The sequence below is a fragment of the Camelus ferus genome, chromosome 9, assembly GCF_009834535.1.
Source record: "Camelus ferus isolate YT-003-E chromosome 9, BCGSAC_Cfer_1.0, whole genome shotgun sequence".
Taxonomy (NCBI): Eukaryota; Metazoa; Chordata; class Mammalia; order Artiodactyla; family Camelidae; genus Camelus; species Camelus ferus.
In genome coordinates this window covers 31,137,866-31,157,753 of record NC_045704.1, presented here as the reverse complement: position 1 = coordinate 31,157,753, position 19,888 = coordinate 31,137,866, and the positions used below count along the sequence as shown (strand labels likewise).

Here is a 19,888-nt window from a genome sequence, read left to right as displayed (position 1 = left end):
TGAGGCCCCAGACATGTGAGCCAGGTGGGGCTGTGACAGTTGGCCCCTCGCTGTTTGAGCTAATCTGACTATGCCATCTGGAGCTGTAGATAAGCGGCCCCTGCCAAGCCCTGCCCAAATTGCATAATCTTCAGCATAACATAAAATGATTAAGTCACTAAGTTTTGGAATAATTTGTTTCATAGCAAAAGATAACCTAGACATTCACCTCTTCTTTGCTACATTTTGAGAAGACAAAGCAAAGGCCAGGAGAGGTCACAATAGATACCTAATAGCTAAACTGCGGCCACCCCCAGGCTCAGGATTCCCAACAGTGTTCTGTCCGGAAAGATTCAGCCATGTGTTCCTGCCAAGACGTAGCTGCTGCTCCTCATGCTCAGAGGTTGGTTTCTAAGGTGAGAGGACATGGGAGTCCCCCCAGGTATCCCTCATTCTTTCCATGCCCTACTCAAAGGGAGTGGTGAGCAAGACATCACCCATGGCAATCCTGGGAGAATTTGTTCTGACCAAAAAGTCAACACACCAAAAGACCCTGAAGCCAAGAAAGAAAACTTTGGCACAGAGAAGTTAGGGAATTTGCCCAAGGTCACACAGCTGGTGAGAAGCAGAGCTAGGTTTTGAAATCAGGCATTCAGGCTCAGAGTCTGTACCAGTGACCAAACACAAGTGTTTTCTAATACATTGATAGTGACTCAAAGTAAGAATTATGTTGTATAATGGGCCTCTGGATGTATGGGTTTGTGTCTAGATATGTGTTTAGATATACACAGATTTAGACCTATTTATTGGTATGGGTATCCATGTCTGTCTGTCTGTCTGCCTGTCTGTCTGCCTGTCTGCCTGTCTGTCTATCTATCTATCTATCTATCTATCTATCTATCTATTTACCGTCTATAGACATGGATATCCATGCCTCTAAACAAAGTTACACAAAGCAATATTTACTATTACTATACAGGATGTTCTTCCTTATTTTTATTTTTTTCTATTTCATTGTTTTAAAGTGGGTTACTAAATTGATACGGTTTAAGAAAAAAAAAACAAAACCCTCTCACCTATAGCAGTTTAAGGACAGCTCTAAAATCAGACTGACCTGAATTTGAAACTTGCTAGCACAAGATTCCATTTCCAAGTCAATTGACTTTGGGTAAGAAAGTACATTCTTTAAAGCCTCAGTTTCCTCATCAGTAAAATGGGAACAATAATAGTACCTGCCTCATAATGGTGCTGTGAGAACTAAGTGGGATGGACGGCTCTTGGCAAGGGCCTGGCATACAGCAGACACTCAATGCTGCACCCATGGTTCAGCACAAGGCTCAGCATACAGCAGGCACTTAATAGCCTCACTGAGGCTGCAGCCACCAAACAATGAGAAAGGAAGCACGTACCCAAGACTGCCCAAGGCAGTGGGCTCCTTGGGATTTCCAGGGCAGGGGCAAGAAGAGTACCTCCAGAGCCCACTGAAAAGGCAACCTCATTTCTGGTTTGTAGTGGTTTTGTGACATCATTTTTTTGCTTTTGAAGTCTATCTACAACACTAGGGGAAAAAAGGATAAAACAAAGTCAAGGTCAAAAACTGCCCTGTAACAAGGTTCCCTCTACTCTGGCAGCCAGGCATGGAGTGGCCTCAACACCCCAAAACAGCACCCCCAAACCCACTCAGTGGAGCCACCATCAGTCAAGCCTCTGTGCAAGGGGGCCTGCTGGTCTGCACGGACTTCTGGAGTTAGACACACACCCTGGGCCTGAGCTCTTTTGGGAGGTTCTGGTCTTCCCTAGCCTCACCCATGGCCTGAGGGTGGCCAGGCCCACTTTGCTGACCGAGGCTCTTTATGCTCTGCCCCACCATCTCCAGGGCCCCAGCTCCAAGTACTCAGGTTCAAGGCCAGGGGCTTGGGTAGCACACAACAGGCCAGCCAATCAGCTCCAGGCTGACACTACTTCACATGACCAGGAGGTTCTCCCCAACCTCCCACCCAGCCAGAAAGGAGACAAGCTGGAGTGATCAGACACGATAAAAAGTAAAAATAAAATAAAACCAAGTAATTTGGTTTCTGTAAAAATTGGAAGATTTGCAGTGGATGGACAAGGGCTCAAAATGGGTAAAACATATAGCATTTCCATCCCCCCCAGTCCCCGGGCGCTACCCACCCCCTTTGCTGGACCACGTATTTCTGCCTAAACATCTCAGAGACTGGATTCTCGTCATAAGTCAGAAACCCAGAAGGGGGTTGAAGGTTCTCTATGCACTAATCATGTCTCCTGGCCTCTGCACTTCCCAAACCCTTTGTCTGAGATGCTTCCACCAAATCGTTTATCACCTGGTTATTTGAGACCTTTGGGTCCCAACGACTTCACTCCCCAATCCAAAATAGAACCCCTCCTTATTCTCTTTCGCCATGCCCCATTCTTTTCCCTTCATTACATATAGCACACGTCTGGGTATTCCTTAGCTGATCACACCAGAAATCTGCAAGAGGAGGGACAAAATCTACTTTATTCCCCCTAATTTGCCAGAACAAACTCATTTCACTCTTTGAACAACTTCATGAGGTAGGAACGATGACTCTACCCATTCCACAGATGTAAAAGCTGAGGGTCAGAGATGAGCCATCACATGGCCCAAGGCTGCTCAGCTGGGAGAGGTGCAGTTGTGTCTCGACCTCAGAAGTCTGATTCTGAAAGCTCTAATCACACTTGTGACACCTATTATGTGCACACGGTGGGGGCCACAGTACAAAGTGGCCCAAACCACATCTATACTGCACTTACCCCAGCTGCCCTCCCCTCCTATTCCCACCCAACTGAAACATATTATCCATGATGTCCCAGCACCCAGCCTTGGCTTGGGCAGTACCTTCCCCTTTGGAGGCAGCCTGAATCCGGCTCTCCCTGGCTGGGGTGAGGACTTTAACTTGCTGAGCCTGTCTCCTCATCTGTACACAGGGGAATAATTCATGTAAAGAAAGCATGTAAAGCATTAGGCACCTTTAATATTCACTTGTATGTGTTATTATCACTAACACAACCATACCCTACCAAAGTCCTGTAAGTCTAAATCAACAGTCACAAGCCAGGCCAAATCTAGCTGTCTGGGGTCCACCCAAAGAAAGTGTTTTGAAATGTTTTATGTGGTTGATGATAATTTTTTTAATTAGAAAATTTTCACATAAAAATCCAGATGGCTGGATTCTCCTAACAATCAGAAGATGTGGCAACACCAGGGCAATGCTCCCACATGGAACAGTTGGCTGGGCTGAGGGGCGCTACTCTCTTGACACAGGCATGTGCTTCCCAGAGCACCCTACTCCCCACACCTCCCAGGTGTCTCCCACCAGCCAGCTGCATTCATTAATATGACTTCTCTGGCCCACGGAGATCCTTTAGATTCTGAGTCCTGGTCTCAGTCTTACCATCCTTAGCCACACTCACATGCCACCTCCTTCAAAAACACCTCCCCAAACCTCCACAACCCTGTGTCTCTTCATGGTTTTATAGCTGTAATAGCTAACTTGCACTGAGCACTTACTCTGTGCCTGACATTACAACCATTTTACAATTTGAGTCCTCACAACTACCCTATGAAGCAGGTACTATTCTCATCCCCACCTGACAGATGAGGAAACACAGATACAGAGGTGATTATTCAATTGCCACCCCACCTCCATCCACTCTCCACCCTTCTCTGTGTCGCTCTGCGCCCTCAGGAAGCTGACCCTGTGGACCAATTCACTGGGGCTTCCTGGCCTCTGGCTTCTATATTCAGCCAATGACAGGCCCCAGCAGGAAACTGGAGGATGTGAAGAGATGGAGGCTGGACTTTTTCTTCTCCATCACCTCACTACTTCTGTACCATGTCTATGACTGTGGTTAATCCTCCACACTTACAGCTTCTGCCAGGTCTCCCCACTCCTCAGCTGTGGCTCCTACAGTGATCCAACCCCAAAACGTCCAACAACATTTCCTCCCCTGGCCCTTTCTGCCCTAGAGGTAGTAACAGCTTTCCACTGCTGCCAGAGGTCCACCAGTCCCCGGGTACTTCAACCCCCCATGAAGTTTCCCTTAACTCTTCCCATCCCTCTGGAAGCTAGTTTCATTTAAACTTTCCGGAGGACATCTGTTTCCCACTAGACCCCTGGCTGACACAGAGGTTCAACACTATGCCCAAAGTCCCACACTTAGAAAATGGTGCAGCAGAATTTGAACCCAGGTCATCAGGCTCCAGGGTCCTTGCTCCTTAACCAAAACCCAAACCTGCCTTACGTCCTATCTACTTCCGCTGGTCCTTTACCTAGCTGTGGCCTCCTCAAGAGTCCCCTGGGTGACCCCCAAGAACCAAGCACTGAGCCTGGACCAAGGCAGACCCTCAAGAATCTCTCACTGAGCCCACAAAATACAGTCACTTGATTCCTCTTTATCCTCCAAAACATTTTTACAACAGAGAGCCCATCTCCACATTCCTTCTTCCCTCAGATCACAGGGCTCACCTCTGTCCTGCTGGCCCCTCACACAGGGCCTGCCACTTTTCTCCCCTCTAGACAAAGACCAATCTCCATAACATGGCAGAGAAGGCCCCCTGGGCCCAGGCTGTGACCCCTCTTCAGCCAACTGAACTTCAATGAGCATCTCAGATGAACTGCCCTCTTCACTACAAGGCGTTTTCACATGTGGCCAGTCTCCAACAAACACTCACATGACTGTTACACATCCTCTCCCCTTGTCTTGCTCACCACCACCCCTCCCCCATGCACCTTTGGGCTTAAATCACAGCTCCTCTGACCCTAGACCAGTTGGCACTCCCTGCTCTAGACTCTCATAGCCCCCCCAGAGTGTCCTCTAACATGCCGTTAATGTTGTCTTCATCATTCAGGATCTACCCTCCCAAACCATGAGCCAATCTGACATGAACATCAATGCAAAGTAAAATATTAGCAAATCAAATACAGCAACATTTTAAAGCAGCAATCTATCGTGGCAAAGAAGGATTTGGTTCAGGAGAGCAGAGAAAGTTGAACACTAGGAAATCTAGCGATGTAAATCATGCATACAAATCACACATTACGTTAGCAAAAAATCATGAACTCCATCAACACTCCAACAGCATTTGATAAAGTTCAATAATTATTCCTGGTTTTAAAAATCTGAGCAAGCTGGGGGTGAAGAAAGCTTTCTTAACTGAATAAACAATGAACATCAGACTTAATGATTATTAAGTAGAGGAGATTCTAACCAATGCAATAAGATAAGAAAAACAGATGAGAGGTAAAGATGAAAGTTTAGTTCCACTAAGCTTTAAGTTCTGTGAGATAGGAACTATGTTCTATTTCTCATAGTTTCCACAACAACCTAACCATACTCAAATATCTGCCGAATGAGCAGCCACCCAGATTAGGTCTGACTCCCATTAAATGTTCTCAAAGCACCCAGCACTTTGAGGCACAAATCATAACTTAGATTGTGTAATTTGTTTTTAAAAATACTTTTTTCCTACTAGAATGTAAGCTCTATTGAAACAAGGACCATGCTCTACTGACAGAGCAAATGTATGCCTGGCCTAAAGTAAGTCCTCAGTTTCTACTGCACAGCTGCACAAATGACATGAATAGAATGCATTCAATATATTGTTGCTAAACTATAATAAATGATTTTATCCTACTTCTCAGCTGGAAGATCTGAGGCTAAGAGAAAGGAGGGACTTTTCAGCTGACGCCACACCACTTGTGAAGCCCACCCCATACCCTGGGGTCCTCTGAAAGGTGTTGGCCACACACAAGGCCATGCACACAGGACACAGCCCACATGGCTCAACAAGAAAGGAAAGTGAAGCCCAGAGCAACTCCTTGTAGCCGTCTAAACAAACACACATCCAGGGCACACCCCGGTGGGCAGAGCCGCCTGGCGAGAGCTCCTGCATGGCGCCCTTCTGGGGCTAAGGATGACTTCAGTGGAGGGACCTGAGGCTTCCCTCGTGAAGCCCCGAGACGGGTGCCCACATGGATAAACAGCCCCCTCTGCTTTCCCGGGGAAGTTATCAAAGAATTACTTATGTCTCTGGAAATGCTTGTTTGGAAAAGGTTCTCCACCCCACCTGGGCTTGGCAGGAGCGGCAGCATCACCAGGCCTGCCCTTTGGGGAGTGATCAGGCTTTTCCTCCAGCTCCTGAAGGAACCCGGCCATTCTTCATGCGCTGAGTCTGAAGCCAGCCATAAAGAAGCAGGCAGCCTCCCAGGATAAACTGAGCACGGTGACATCAAAGACTGCCTTCCAGATTAAACAACTGAGGCCTTCAGCTCTCCCTGGCATTTCTTCCAGGATATTCTGGGCTCCTGCCTCAGTTCTCCCTCGGATGGAATGGCAGATATTTTGTTTGTGAGAGTCTAAATTTTTTCCTTCCTCGGGGAGGTGGGGGAGAAGGAGAAGGCGAGGGGAAGGGGAGAGGGAGAGAGAGAGAGGAAGAGAAAGAATGTCTGCGAGAGACAAGAGCTACAAAAAGAACATGTGTGAGTAGAAAAAAGAGGGAAGTCGGGGAGGCAGACGGAAGTACTTGCTTTGGAATCCAATAAGCGACCTAAAAACTCCAAAACTGTGAAACCACAGTCAGCAAGTGAAGCTACGAGAACCCCTGAGCTAGGAGGACTGAGGGCCCCTGACTCCCCAGGGCCAGCAGATCCCCTCGTGGAGCCCTGACTAACCCCCTGCCCAGAGGGTCACGCTGCCCTCGACTTCCTCAGACACGTCTGGTAAACTGAGGCGAGGGACCCTCTTCCCTCAGGCACAGGCTCACAGCTGTTCTGGGACAGGATGGGCTCTCTGGGATTAGCCTGTCACTTCTAGGCCCCTGGCCCCTGGGGGACCTCCCTTTGCCAATCCCACCCCTCAGGCCACCACATCCCACCAGGGCTGAGCTACTGGCCCTACAGCTGATCCTCCCCCCACCCACCCAAACAGCTGGAGCAACTCCAGGAGTCCTGGTGCACAACACTTGGCGGCGTTAATCCGCTCTGCCAGGGCGGCATGCTGGCTGCCCACCTGGCTCCGCCCACCTGGCTCCACCCACCTGTTCAGAAGGACAGCCCACAGTCCCTGTTCCGCGGCCCAATCCCATCACCACGCATTGTCCACAGACACTAGTGAGCCAGGGGCCTCACCCAGCTCTCCTCTACACAAATGCCATCCCCACCTCGCACACTTTCTTCCTCACTGTCTCAGCTCCTCTGAGCATGACCGTCTGTTGTTTGGTTTTTGTTTTTTCCCCTTAACGGAGATACAGGGGATTGAACCCAGGACCTCACGCAAGCCTAGCACGCGATCTCCCACGGAGCTGTACCCGCCACTCCTGTGGAACTGTTAATGTGCCTGTTGACATGCTTATTCTTTGTCTCCTTTATTAGACTGGAAGCAATAGGAAGACAGGCACCACAACTCTTTTATTTGTCACTGTAGCCTCAATGCTTGGCAGAGCTAGGGAATGAATAGTTAATAACAATTCATTGTTGATCATCATTAATAGCTGAGTACTTGAATGAAAAGGTCTAAGTCCACTCTTCCTTGTATTCCTGCTTCCAGCTCCACCTGGCTGGGGAAGGGAATCTGGAGGATGAAGGGGCAGGGATGGTGACCTAATCTAGCTTCTATTCATTCACTCAGCAAATACATCATGTGTACCCACTACATGCCCTAGGGCTGCCACAAGGAAGATGTATTACTCAGAAAGTGATTCTTCCATGGCTGACAGAGCAGCCTTGCTGCTTTAAGTCCTCAAACAGACAGTCTGGTCCCTGAGCCTGGTGATCAAGCTTCCTGGTATGAGGAGAAGTACGCTCTGTTCATCCAGCGCCCGCCTTCTCTCCTCACTTCTGACATCCCCACTGGATGAGGGGATGGGACATCCCCCTACGTTCCAGGAGCTGTAGGACAGGCCACCGTGTCTCCTGGTTTAGCTTCTCCCTGGGTTTATGACAGTCTGTACAAGATGCAAATGGAGAGGGTCCGTTCCTGAGTTCGAGGGAACAGGACATGTACACAGCCTGACACAGCCTGAGTGTCCTTCTCAAAGCAGAAAAGTTTTGAAGGGAGGACAAGACAATCCTTGAAGCTTCAACCAGAGACCCCATCACAGAGGTGCATTAAAGCAGCCAGAAAATGACACTTCTGCCCACCACGTACCACCTGAGGGACCCAGGCCTACTGGAAACCAGAAGCCCCACCTGGCACACTGCCCAGCTCCAGCTTGCCCCACCTCTCCTCCCTGCTAGCCAGGGGTATAGAAAGCTGCCAGGTGAGGCTATGAAGCTGGCCTGGGTGCCACGGGCAGAGGGGACCCTCCGTGGAGAACTCAAAGAAGCCAGCGTGTAGAGGCCCAAACGCCTCCACCAGCCTCAAAGCAAATCATCTTTTAATCCTGAAACACCAAATATTTAATTTATGCCTTACCTCAAATGTCAAGTCCACCTCCCGGCACATAACTTTGAAACCACGTAAGGAGGCCTAACACTTTCCATATGGTGAAGACATGGGGCCTTTTAATTGTGCCAACTGGTATCATTCAAGGGTAATTCCCCTGGAATCCGGCACTCAGGCAGCAGCTGGGCCGGCCTCCAATCTCATCACCCAGCCCCATACATCCCCGCAGGCTACAGGCGGGCCGGCACCCTCCCGATCTTCCCCAAATAGCCAAATGCACTGCATGCCCCCTAATCACATCACCAAACCGCCTGGCAGCCACCTCTGATCCAGAGGCGGGTTTGCCTGCCCCGAGGCTCCTTGCCTGTTTCTTCAGGCAGCTTGGCCAGAAAAGAATAAAAGGGCCAAACTAGGGGGTGGGGGAGAGGACGGCCTTAAATGCAGCTGGACACACTCATGTGCACACGCATGCACCCGCTGCGTGAGCGTACACAGACGCACGGCTTCTGCTTCTCCACGTGCTCCCCTATCAGTATCTCTGTGTCCGTTAGGCTCTTCCGTCCATCTACTAAGCTTTTTAATCTCACCCCTGATATTTTCCAGATCCAACATTTCCAGCTGGTTTTCTTTCCTAACTGCCTATTGCAGCTTCGTGTTTCTCATTCCCTCCTTTATCTCGGAGGTTATTACGCTCATTTCAATTTCTAATTGTTCAGCACATTGTTGTCTGACATACAAACTGTTGGCGTCTCGTTCATCTTCTGTAGTACTTGTACACCGCACATTTCTCATTATTTTTCTCCTCTGAGCTCATATGCCCTTGAAGTTCATCATGTACCCACTGAAAGGGCAGAAGCTTTAGCCTGTCTCTCTCCAAGTGAGGCTACAGAGTACGAGGGAGGGGCAGCCTATGGTGTCATAATCTGGGCCGCCATCTCTACCCGACCAGAGCCTCAGGCACCTGCCAGGACCTTTCTCCCAGGCTCTTCTCTTTGTGAAGAGTTATCCGCCAGAACCCTGCTGGAGATTTGCTTGTTGGTACACCCATACTGCTGATGAAGATGAGCTAATGAAGATGGACAAAAGTAAGGTCTCCCTTCACTCCTCTGCTCCTATAAGGTGACAAGCTATTGTGGCCAAGACTGACCTCATTTATTTCTGTATTTGGGAGGGCAGGTATAGGTTAGTGCCAGCGAGGAACCCTCTTATATCTCAGGATCCTACAGGCAACTCAGACCCACCCACCTTGAACATTTATGAAGCTACTCAGATCCCATTGGGGGGAAGAGGGCAAGCAGGGGCCCCTTGTGCTTCTGCTCACCCCACAACCTGCCTCATCCCAAAGTCCTCAGCAGCTGGCCACCGTGCCACCTCTCAAGAATTAATGAGCGCAGCACCTCCAGGCACATGCTCTGTGCGGGACTTCCCCACACACAGCTTCCGTTGTCCTAGAAAGTGCTCCAGAAAGGGAGAAAACCAGAGTCCCCACCAGCTGGCTGGCAACTTGACAGGGCTATGAGGAGGATTAAGATAATGTAAGCAAAGTGCTTGACACATAGAGGCACTTAATAAATAGTGGTTATCATTGCAGTAATAACAATGCTGGTTGGATGAGCCACTAATGTGTCCCCCGGTGCTTTGGTGAAAGGCTGGATGAAGAAGTGGAGCAGAGGCCATCCCCAGGATGGGTCTGGGGCTGGTGCGGGGACCTCTGCCAGCCCTTGGGACTCAGCACACTTTGGAGCCCACGCCCTCCTACATCCTGGTGAGATAATGGAAGAACCTCTAGCCACCTTTTCCGTGCCACTGGGAATCACGGAAATTCAACCAGACCGAGGGCTGTCCACTGCTGTTCTGTTCGGTATCTCGATGTTTCCCAAATTCTGGGCACTAACAATCTTAACCAATTGTACTTAGTATTTTTCTCAAGATCGACTTGAGACTATCCCTTTCAACGTAGCTTCATCCGCAGAAATAATATCCATGAAATCAAGGGTTTGATGTCCTAGTTTTTTGTTTTGTTTTGTTTTCTGATTAAAAAAATATGGAACCATTAAGATAAAAAATATTCCTCCAGGTACCACCTGAAATCATCTCACAGGCCCCCACAGGGCAGCCCCACATCTTGGGCTCACCAACTTCTCTCCAGAGTGGACTCACCATCCCCACCTCTACAGACCCAGTAGCTAGGCCAGGGGTGGGGGGAACCCAGGCATCCAGATCCATCGACAGGCACAACTCTCAAGGAAGCAGATGCTCCCTTCCCTTAATGTCTTGGATGGCAGGGCCCATCCTCCACCACCCCACATGTATCACACTGGAGGCTTTGTGTCTCACATCTTCAAAAGTGCTTTGAACAAACATTAATGACCCCTCAGCAACTCTCTGAGAGAGGGGGCCAGGAACGGAGGGGACAGGCACCATCCCATGCTGTCCTCAGCTGAGGGAAGAAACCAGGCAACAAAATTCCGTGACTTCAACAAAGCCACAGACTTAAGCTGGGGCCCCTCCCCACCCTCCCTCATTTCCCCCAGTGGCAACTTTTACTGGCTGGCATTCCTCTTGCTGGGAACACTACTATTTAATTAAAAACGACAGACTTTTGTTTTCCTCCCTTCCTTCCTCCTCCCTCCCATCCTCCAGGACTGGATGCCAAGGAGACCCACCAAAAACATGCGGGTAACATTTGTTATGGCTTTGAAGATAAAAGTCAATTGAAGTAAGCCCTCACTGTATTTCAAGTTTCCCCTAAAGCATGGAGCAAGCTGCCTGGCAGTTTAGGAAAGAAAAAAAAAAGGGACTGCAAATAAATGTCATTCTGCAGGAATACTTTGTAAAAATAAACAGGCTGAAAAACCCCCAAACTTGATTAATGGAAATCCACTCAGTTGGCCTCTGTCTTGAGCTGCAAATACATTTGTTCATATGGCTAAATCGGATCATTTTCACTGGGCTTTAAATAAATAAGTAGATCAAAAACTAGAAATGGTGGGGGAAGAAAGGGAAGTTTGTAGTTCTGTTTTTAAAGGGTCCCAACTGCGGTGCCCCCACCCATCAAGCTGTGGCCTTTACTAGGGTACAGCAGCTCCGATTCCAACCCAGCCAAAAGATGAAGAGAAATGGAAAAGAGAAGGCCCCCAGCTCAGCAGAGGCAGTGGAGGGGGAGATAGGAGCTCCTGCCAGATGCAGACGTCGTTTCATACATGCACAAGAGTCGACTTTATCCACAGGCTTGCCTCCCAACATTGGCCCCTGCAACCGACTGCAGCCAGCCCAGGTCCTACCACCCAAATACACACACACACACCTGAAAACTACACCGGTCCCTCTCCAGCCCATGGACAAGACCAAAGAACTAACCAGACCTGAGACTCAGTCTGTTCCCCTCTAAGTTAAAAAAAAAAAAAATTAAATGTCACATCAAAAAGTTGATTCATCCTTTGATCCTTGGCTTGCTCGAGTTCCACGCAGACCATCTGAAAGCCCTGTGCAGAGTTCCGGAGCCCATAGGACATCTGTGAACACCAGTCCCAGGCCAGGAGCTGAGGCTGGACTCACTCACTCCCCTGTCACATCTACTGCTCCCCTAGGAACAACTCCAACGTCAGGGTCCCGCTGGGTGAAGGCTGAGGATGGGCTCAGGCTACAGCAGAACCAAGGCCCTCTCTTTGTGGGCTAAGCTAAAGGGTCTCCTGGAACTCAGTACCCCCACGTTCTGCCCCCTGCCCCAGATCACAGCCTTCTCTCCTGGGGCTCCGGGGCAGATGGTACTAATGAATGCCACAGACACTTGGAATGCATTCGGAGGCCAGTGCAGTCCTGCCTTCCACCTGGACACCCCCAGATGTCTTCCCTTTCTCCCTAGCCCCAACTCCAAACCCACCTTTGAACACTGGCCACAGAAGCAAAGTAGAAGTCAGAGCAAGCAGCACAGACAAGCTTCCCCATCAGCCAGATCTGAACCACCTCCTCACCTAGGACCTTCCCACCAAGGCAGCCCTTTGCCCCCAGCTGGACAGGAGACTGTCACCTGTGTCACCAATAAGCTCCCCCAAGGCAGGGGGGATACAGGGTCATGTTGGTGGGGCAAGGGTAGCTGAGAAGGGATTTCTGGACTTAGAAGCTTGGCCAAGAGGATGCTAAAAGTTGGAGTGGGTGGGTATGGAGACCTATCTCTAAGGTTGAAAGGAGGGTATGTGAAGATCGTACCCGGGTTCCTCTGCCAACAGTGCCCGCTGCCCGCAGCTGTCGGGGTCCGGAGCTGCCGCCCGAGCAGCGCTGCCTCCCGATCCACTCCTCGATGCCTTTCCGAGCCCAGGCGGCGCTCACAGCGAAGCTGTCACCTGGGGCAGGGACGACACGAAGCCCCTGAGTCTGGCCCCTAGGCTGAAAGTTACCCGAGAGAGGAGAGAAAAGAGTGGGCGAGGCAGAGGTAGCAGGGACCAAGAGGGTGTTGAGACCTGGGCACAACCCGAGAGAGGGACGCAGGTAATCAGGAGAAGGGAGTTTAACGAAGCCCCAAAAGCAGGGACCCAGAAGGGAGTGCAAAGGGGAGGCAGTACCCCAGGAGGACGCGTCTGGAGATGAGGAGAGCAATCGCCAGAGGCCAGGGCTGCGGAGGGGAGGGGTGAGGGTCAGAAGACGGGCGTAGTGAACATGGGATGAGGAGAAGAGCTGAGGGTCAGGAAGAGGGGGAACAGGGGGTGCAGGAGCCAAGATCTCGAGAGAGGGGGTTTGAGGGCCAGAAAGAGAACGGGCAGGATCTTAGAGAGGGGGCTTGGGAGTCTGAAAAAGGGGTGCAGTGAGTGTGGGTTTGGAGGACCGCAAGAGGAGGGGTTGAGGGTCAGAAAAGAGAGCACAAGATCGCGGAGAGGGGGTAGGTGGACAGAGGAGGGGGCACTAAGTCTGCTTCCAGGAGCAGGTTTGTGGGACTGGTGGCTGGAGTTGGGGTTGGGGGTGGGGGTGGCCCTGGTAATAAGATCCCGCGGGGTAGGCCATTCCGCGGCCGTCTGCGGTGCTTCCCAGTCTATCCCCCCCGGTCCGTGCTCCGCGCGCCCCTACCTTCCGGGCTCTCCCTGCGCTTGCACACGGCGGCTGCAGGCACATCGCGCGCGGCGGCGGCGGCGGCGGGAGCCGGAAAGAAAGGAGAGGCAGAGAGTTAGCAATCGCAGGGGCGAGGGCGGCGGGGGCCAGGGGGCCGGCGCGCGGGCGGGGACACTGACCCGGCTTGGAGTGAAGTTTCCCCATGCTGGGGGCGCGGCGAACGGGGGCGTCCCTAAGCCATGCGCCCGGCCCGTGGCCCCTGCGGCTAGCCGCGCCTCGCCTCGCTCGCCTCCTCCCGGAGCAGCCCCCGAGGCGAGCGGAGCCCTAGGTGGCGCCGGGACGCGCTCCTACCGCCGTCACCGCGGCCCGACTGAAGCCCGGGCGCTCTGAGCCCCCAGCCCGCCGCCGCGGCCCGCGCCTCCCCGCGCGCCCATTGGCCGGGCGCGGCGCATCAAAGGCGAGGCGGGCCGCGGAGGGGGCGGGCTGGGGGCGGGGCCGGAGGGCTGGGGGCGGGGCATGGAGTGGCGCTGCAGGGCTGGACACAGCGCCCCCCTACAGGCTGCGGTCTCTGACCCTGGCGGGAGGCTGGGGACCCGGACTGGGGACCGGGAAAAGGGGGGAGGGGGAGGAGCTCTGGCCAGTAGGGATATTGGAACTGACACTCTTCTTGGGTCTTGCCCTCTCTTGAACAACCGCTCCTCTCGCTAACAGTGCTGTGCGATCCCTCCGCTCTATTTTTCCTCGAAGTGGGCATGGTGGGACTCAGTGGTTCCAATTTACAGGTGATGAAACTGAGGTCGGCGAGGAGACGCTGCTCGGCGCTCTTGCTTCATTGCCCCTTCCCAGTCTTGCACGGCCTGACTTTGCAGAAAATGTTCGCTTATTACTCGCCCGGTGCTGTCCCCCTACACGTCGCTGTCCCCCGACCCTCTAGGTTTTGCTTCGGTTGTTAAGGATAAGCTCCCACTGCGTCTCCGGCCAGCTATGAGCCCAGCCAAGTCCCGGCGGCTACAAGTGTCCGAAAGCCATGAGTTGCCAACCAATCGCTGTATCCGCTCATTCCGGGGCCCGTGGGTGCCCGCCGGGGGTCGGGGCACGCTGCCAGCTGTGCTGCCCGGAAGGGGGTAACCGCCGGGTCTTTGATCTTCCCTGGCTTCCGCTCCCCGCTGCAGTTTGCCAGACCCAAGGGCTTGTTTGTTTTGTCTGGGGAGGTCTCTGCGGAGGGGAAAGCGACATCAAGGGGTTCCACTGCACCTTTGTGGTTCTCAGAGAGAACGCCTGCTCTGCAGGGAACACTGTGGGACTGTTAAGTTCGTCCTGGTACTCGGCAGCCCGGGCGTGGGAAAAGAAAACCCTTTGCTAAGAATGAGGAGACCACCTCTGCCCCTTGGACTGAGTATTCTGTGTGAGCCTCAGTTTTATGATCTGTAAAATGGAGGCTCAGTTCTTCCCTTTTTTGCCAACTCCTTAGAGGGGCACTGCCCAGTAGAAAAAGTAGTAAAATAAAGCTGAGCAACATGTGTAATTTCTAAATTTTCGAGTAACCACATTTTTTAAAAAAGTAAAATCAGATGAAAATAATTTTAATATATTTTAGTTAACACAATATATCAAAAATATTTTAATTTCAACATACATGAGATATTGTACACTCTTTGTTTTGCACTGTTTAAAATCCGATGTATATTTTACGCTAAGTTCATCTCAACCTGGACAAGCCATGGGTCATGCTGCAAGTGATCAATAGCCACATGTGATTGCTGGCTATTGTATCAGATCAAAACTCTGGAGCATCTACATGTCTCAGAAGGATATTGGGAACTGTATGGTCCTCCAGAGTCATAAATCTCTTCATCCGATAGTGTCTTACTTCCATCCTCCAAACTTCATTTTTACACACCTTTTTGGGTAGAAATAAAGGCTAATCTTATAAGCAGGTACATTAATGCTCTTAGCAGGCTGGCTTCATTTGAGGAGTGCCGGGACTCCCCAAAACATTAGTATTGTCCATTTTATACTGCCATTCTCCTGGATGTCAGTCATTGTCCTAAGTCACGTATAGCCCTTACGACCAGTGTCTGATGCAGGCTTGCACTTGTTCTACAAAGGAGGGAAGCTCCTTTATACTAGGCTCAGAGACGTGAAGTCACTTTCCCAAAGTCACACAGCTTGTCAGTGACCTGGTTAGGAAGTAAAACCAAGCATGTTGATTCCATTGCCCATGCTTTCACTACATCAGGCTGTACATCCCAACACTGTCCAAACTTAACACCCCACCATTAGAGAGAGACCAGCCCATCTGGAAACAAATACTGATTCAGTGTCAACTGTGGGACCAGCATAGTTTTAGGCACTTAAGATACATCAGCAAATAAAATAGATGATCCCCACTCTCACAGAGCTTTCACTCTACAGGGAGGAAGACAGAGAAAAAACAATAAACGTAATTGAACTGGCAAAACTTGGAAGGCATCACCAACTATATATAGCAATGGTTCTCAACTGAGGGTAGTTTTGCACTTCAGGGGACATTCGGCAATGTCTGAAGGCATCTAGCAAGTAGAGGCTAGGGATGTGGTTAGACATTATACAAGGCATGGCACAGCCCCCCCAAAACAAAGAATAATCCAGCCTCAGTGTCAACAGTGCCAAAGTGAGAAACTGCGAACTGCAGGGAAGTGGGAACGCAGAGCAGGATGACTGGGATCCAGAGCAGGAGGGAGGTGGGGGTTCTGCGGTTCTGAATCAGAGTAGGAGCACGCCTGCAGACCCTTCCAAAGGAAATCGAATTATTTTGGGGGTGCCGTTTGTCTCTCTCACCCTCACCCCCACCCCCACCGGTGCCAGGGTGCAACTAAATCAAAGCGAAACTCCGAGCGGTCTTTCTCACATTGCTCAGAAAGTTGGTTACTTCCTTAAACCGGTCATGGCTTTCTTCTTGCATGAGAAAAAAGTATCCCCTCTTCCCCTTGGGAATTTCTTTTTACAGTTCAAAAAGAGATAAAAGCAAGAACTAAAACTCTGCTTTTACCAGTTTGAGTCTTGGGGGAAGTAAATCCTAAATGTCCAGCCCAGACACAAAGCCCCTCCCCCACAACTCCACCTTCAGCCTGGCCCTTCCCAGCCCAGCAGGCGCCTGGGACTTCACTGCTATTGGAATCATGACACCCCCACCCCCACCAATCTGGTCCTGGGGCAAGACAGTGGGCCTGGTGGTAAAACCTCTGCCCATCCAGGGCTCTGAGGTGGGACTTCCCAAGGACCACCAGCCCACCATCCACCTGGGATGGCTATTCGGCCTTTGCTGGCTTCCCATCCCACGACTCACTGTCTTTTTATGTGTTTTAATAATTTATCTGGCCCACTTCTTGGGCTGTATACTTACAGTGACACATCTTTTTCTTTGAAGATTTCCCATCCTTTGGGGGAGGAGAATGGGGAAGGAAGGCAAGGAAGAGATAAGAGAGAGAGATTATAACAGAAACGGGTTTCATGGGGCTTGAGATTTAGCAAGGCTGGTTTAGGTGAAATCTGTTAGACATGGAGCTGTGAGGTTTAAAACACACACGCACATATCACCCTAGTTGGCTACCCCAGGCTTAGCCCCAAGTTAAGCCATCTGCTCTGGTCCCCTTCAAATGCCACTTCCTAGAAGAAGCCCTCCATGACCTTACCTCCTGAAGAACTCTGACCACTCTGAAGAGCCAAGGTCCCCCCCAGCTCTCTCCATTTGACACTCTTTTTTTAAGGATGGAGCTAAATTTCCCTCCTTTTTAAGGATGGGTCTATTTCCCATCCATTAAGGATGGAGCTAAATTTCCCTTGTAGAGTCTGGGTTCCTTGAGGCGGGGTCTTGTCTGACTTGCATCTCTAGGTGCAGTACCCAGCATTGCCTGTAGGAGGTGCTCTATATGGAACAAGAGGAACCCACCCAGTCCCATCTCCATCCTGGGATGTGTTATGGTCAATAAGAGAGTGAGAGGGAGGGCTTTCAAGAATATGACCTGGGATATACTAAAGAAAAAAACTAACATCCAAGTCTTGCTGGTTCCCCTTAGGTCCCTGGAGTTGCTTCATTCCACAGTTCCCTGGTGAGTTTGGGCATTGCTAAGGGCCAGACTTGGTTTAGGAGAGGAGAGTTAAACTGTTCTGCATGAAAAAGTCACAGGAATTTTCAACATGGCAACTGGGAAAGGAAAGGAAAGAGTGTCAAGGGAAACAGTATGAGGAGAGAAGGACCTAAGAAGGGCAATCCAGTGAGGTGGGGGCCAATTGAATTTCAGGACAGTGAAATCTAATACATGATCAGCAGTTGTCACTTGCTCAGCTCTATGCTGGAATCACCCTTCATCCCTCCAAACCTTGGCAAAATCCTAACCACATCTCTGGGGTAATGGCACAGAACAGGATGAAGGAACCAGAAAGACAGCTCAACATAGATCATCTATAGGGCAACAGGCCACAGACAGTCTCCAAAGTGGAGATGTTCATCAGGAAGAAAAGACAGGAGCAAGAGGCAGCCAGGAGGAACACCAGCCCCCAACATAAGTCCTTAGGGATGAGGGTGGGGGCTGGGCTTCCCCCAGAATAGGGGGTGGGATCCTTCAGCTGCTCTATTCAGGTATTAGAGGAAAGACAGCTATTTCAGCCTAAATGTTGGTGAAACTGAATTGAACTTTTGTGCCACCAACACCTCCCACGTCTTGGGTGTTTTAGCAAGTTCGGAGTGCAGGCTTCCTGGGTGGCCTTGGAGGAAGGAGAGAGCCAGCCTGGCCTCATCATGCCCCTGCTCTGCTTCAGTCACTGCCTCTTTGCTCCTCTCCAGGTTCATCTAAGAAGCCCTTCCAGTCATAGCACCACAATGTCTACTTCCAGACTTCTTTCACAAAAGGGAGAAAGAAACCCCCATTCTTCTAAGCCTTGGTTTTTCACTTACAGTCTGGACGTAATCACCACCCCAAGTCTGCACACCCATAAAATAGAAAGAAGGGTCCAGCAGATCAATAGTTCCCAAAACATATTCCATTGAACACCAGAATGGTGAAATTCTCTTACTGTGTGAAAGAAAGGGCTCTGTGGGAAAATCTGGGCAGCCCTGGCCTACCCAAAGGAACACAAGTTCTTTTTTCTGCAAGACTTGTCAGAACCTTCAGTGAGTGGCCAAGCTTTGTGATTCTCCAAGAAGAGGGCATCCTAAGCAGGGTTTTTCAAACTTACCAGAGCAGGGAAACTTTTATAGGAAGTGCAAGTGAAAACAAATATTCATGAAACATGCTTTGGAAAATGCTAGATTAGATTGCTTCTAAGGTTCCTTCTAGTCTGAGATTCCAAGTACTAAATCCAGGGACCTAGCCTAGGAGGGTGGCAGAAAGGAAAGTTCAGTGGGGACAGAGCCAGCATGGGGAGGCTCCCTGAAGGAGTACATCCACATGTGTCTATGGTGTGCATTTAACATGTCACAGAATGTGTATGTCCTCCTCCAGGCCTCTGAGCAATTGGACACCTACAATGAGTGAGGCCCCATGCGGGGCTTCTTAGGGCCAAAGCTCTAGGCAAAAAAGGAAAGCATTACTGTAGCAAAGCTCACTGTCAGTTTGCCTGCCTCACCTGCATTCCCTTCTAGCTTAGCATTCCCCGCTCCTCTTCGTCCCCCAGGCCCTCCACTGCCACTGCCTTCTCCTTCCATCCCACAGTACACAGCTTCAGGGTGGCCCTGCTGCCATGTTGGTACCATGTGACCTCTTCACTCCTGAGCCACAGCTGATTGGATGCCTGACCCATGAGCCTGACCAATCAAGATCTCTTTGCAAAATATGAATAGTGAAGCCCAGGGCCTGAGGTCCACCAACTGGTGGTCGCTGAAGGGTCCACAGTCCCAAGGCCTGGAGCAGCTGCTTAGGGGTCCATGGGCTGATGAACGAGCGGAAAGAAGCAGGAGTAGGAACAGTCAGAGGGAAGCAGAGATTGTAACCCAGGAAGAGAGAGACATGCAGACAGACTATCTTGGTCCCTGATATTGCCTGTTCCCAGCTCCTAGCCTTATTAGTTCTTCCTGTATATTCTGTTCCAACCTTGAGTCCTTGAAAGACCCTTAGTCCCCCTTTCTTAGGCTTGGATCAGAGAGCCTACATGAGGGTTCCTTGGAATTTAATGTGCATATGAATCCCCTGGGAGCATGTTAAAACCTAGTCTGGGGGAAGGCATAGCCTAAGTGGTAGAACGCATGTTTAGCATGTGCAAGGTCCTGGGTTCAATCCCCAGCACCTCCTCTAAAAAAAAAAAAAAAAAAAAAAAAAAAAGGAAAAAAATTATAAATAAACCTAATTACCTCCCAACCAAATTTTGTTTAATGCAGTCTGGGGTGGCACCTGAGAATCTGCATTTCATAACAAGCTCCCAGAGGGACTGATACTGCCTGTATGTAGTCCACACTGGAGGCTCT

At 50.5% G+C, this 19,888-nt stretch overlaps 1 protein-coding gene across 2 annotated transcripts in view; it reads right to left on the bottom strand.

The window, feature by feature from the left end:
• Positions 1–13,840, bottom strand: part of NKD1 (NKD inhibitor of WNT signaling pathway 1) — an 85,316-nt gene extending 71,476 nt beyond the window's left edge. For both annotated transcript variants that reach the window (XM_032486280.1, XM_032486281.1), the window contains exons 1-3: positions 13,626–13,840; positions 13,465–13,497; positions 12,613–12,746 (exon numbers count right to left, since the gene is read on the bottom strand). In XM_032486280.1, the coding sequence (XP_032342171.1) occupies positions 12,613–12,746; positions 13,465–13,497; positions 13,626–13,650 (192 nt within the window). In that variant the 5' untranslated portion in view covers positions 13,651–13,840. The remainder of the gene's footprint in view (positions 1–12,612; positions 12,747–13,464; positions 13,498–13,625) is intronic.
• Positions 13,841–19,888: the final 6,048 nt, after the last annotated feature.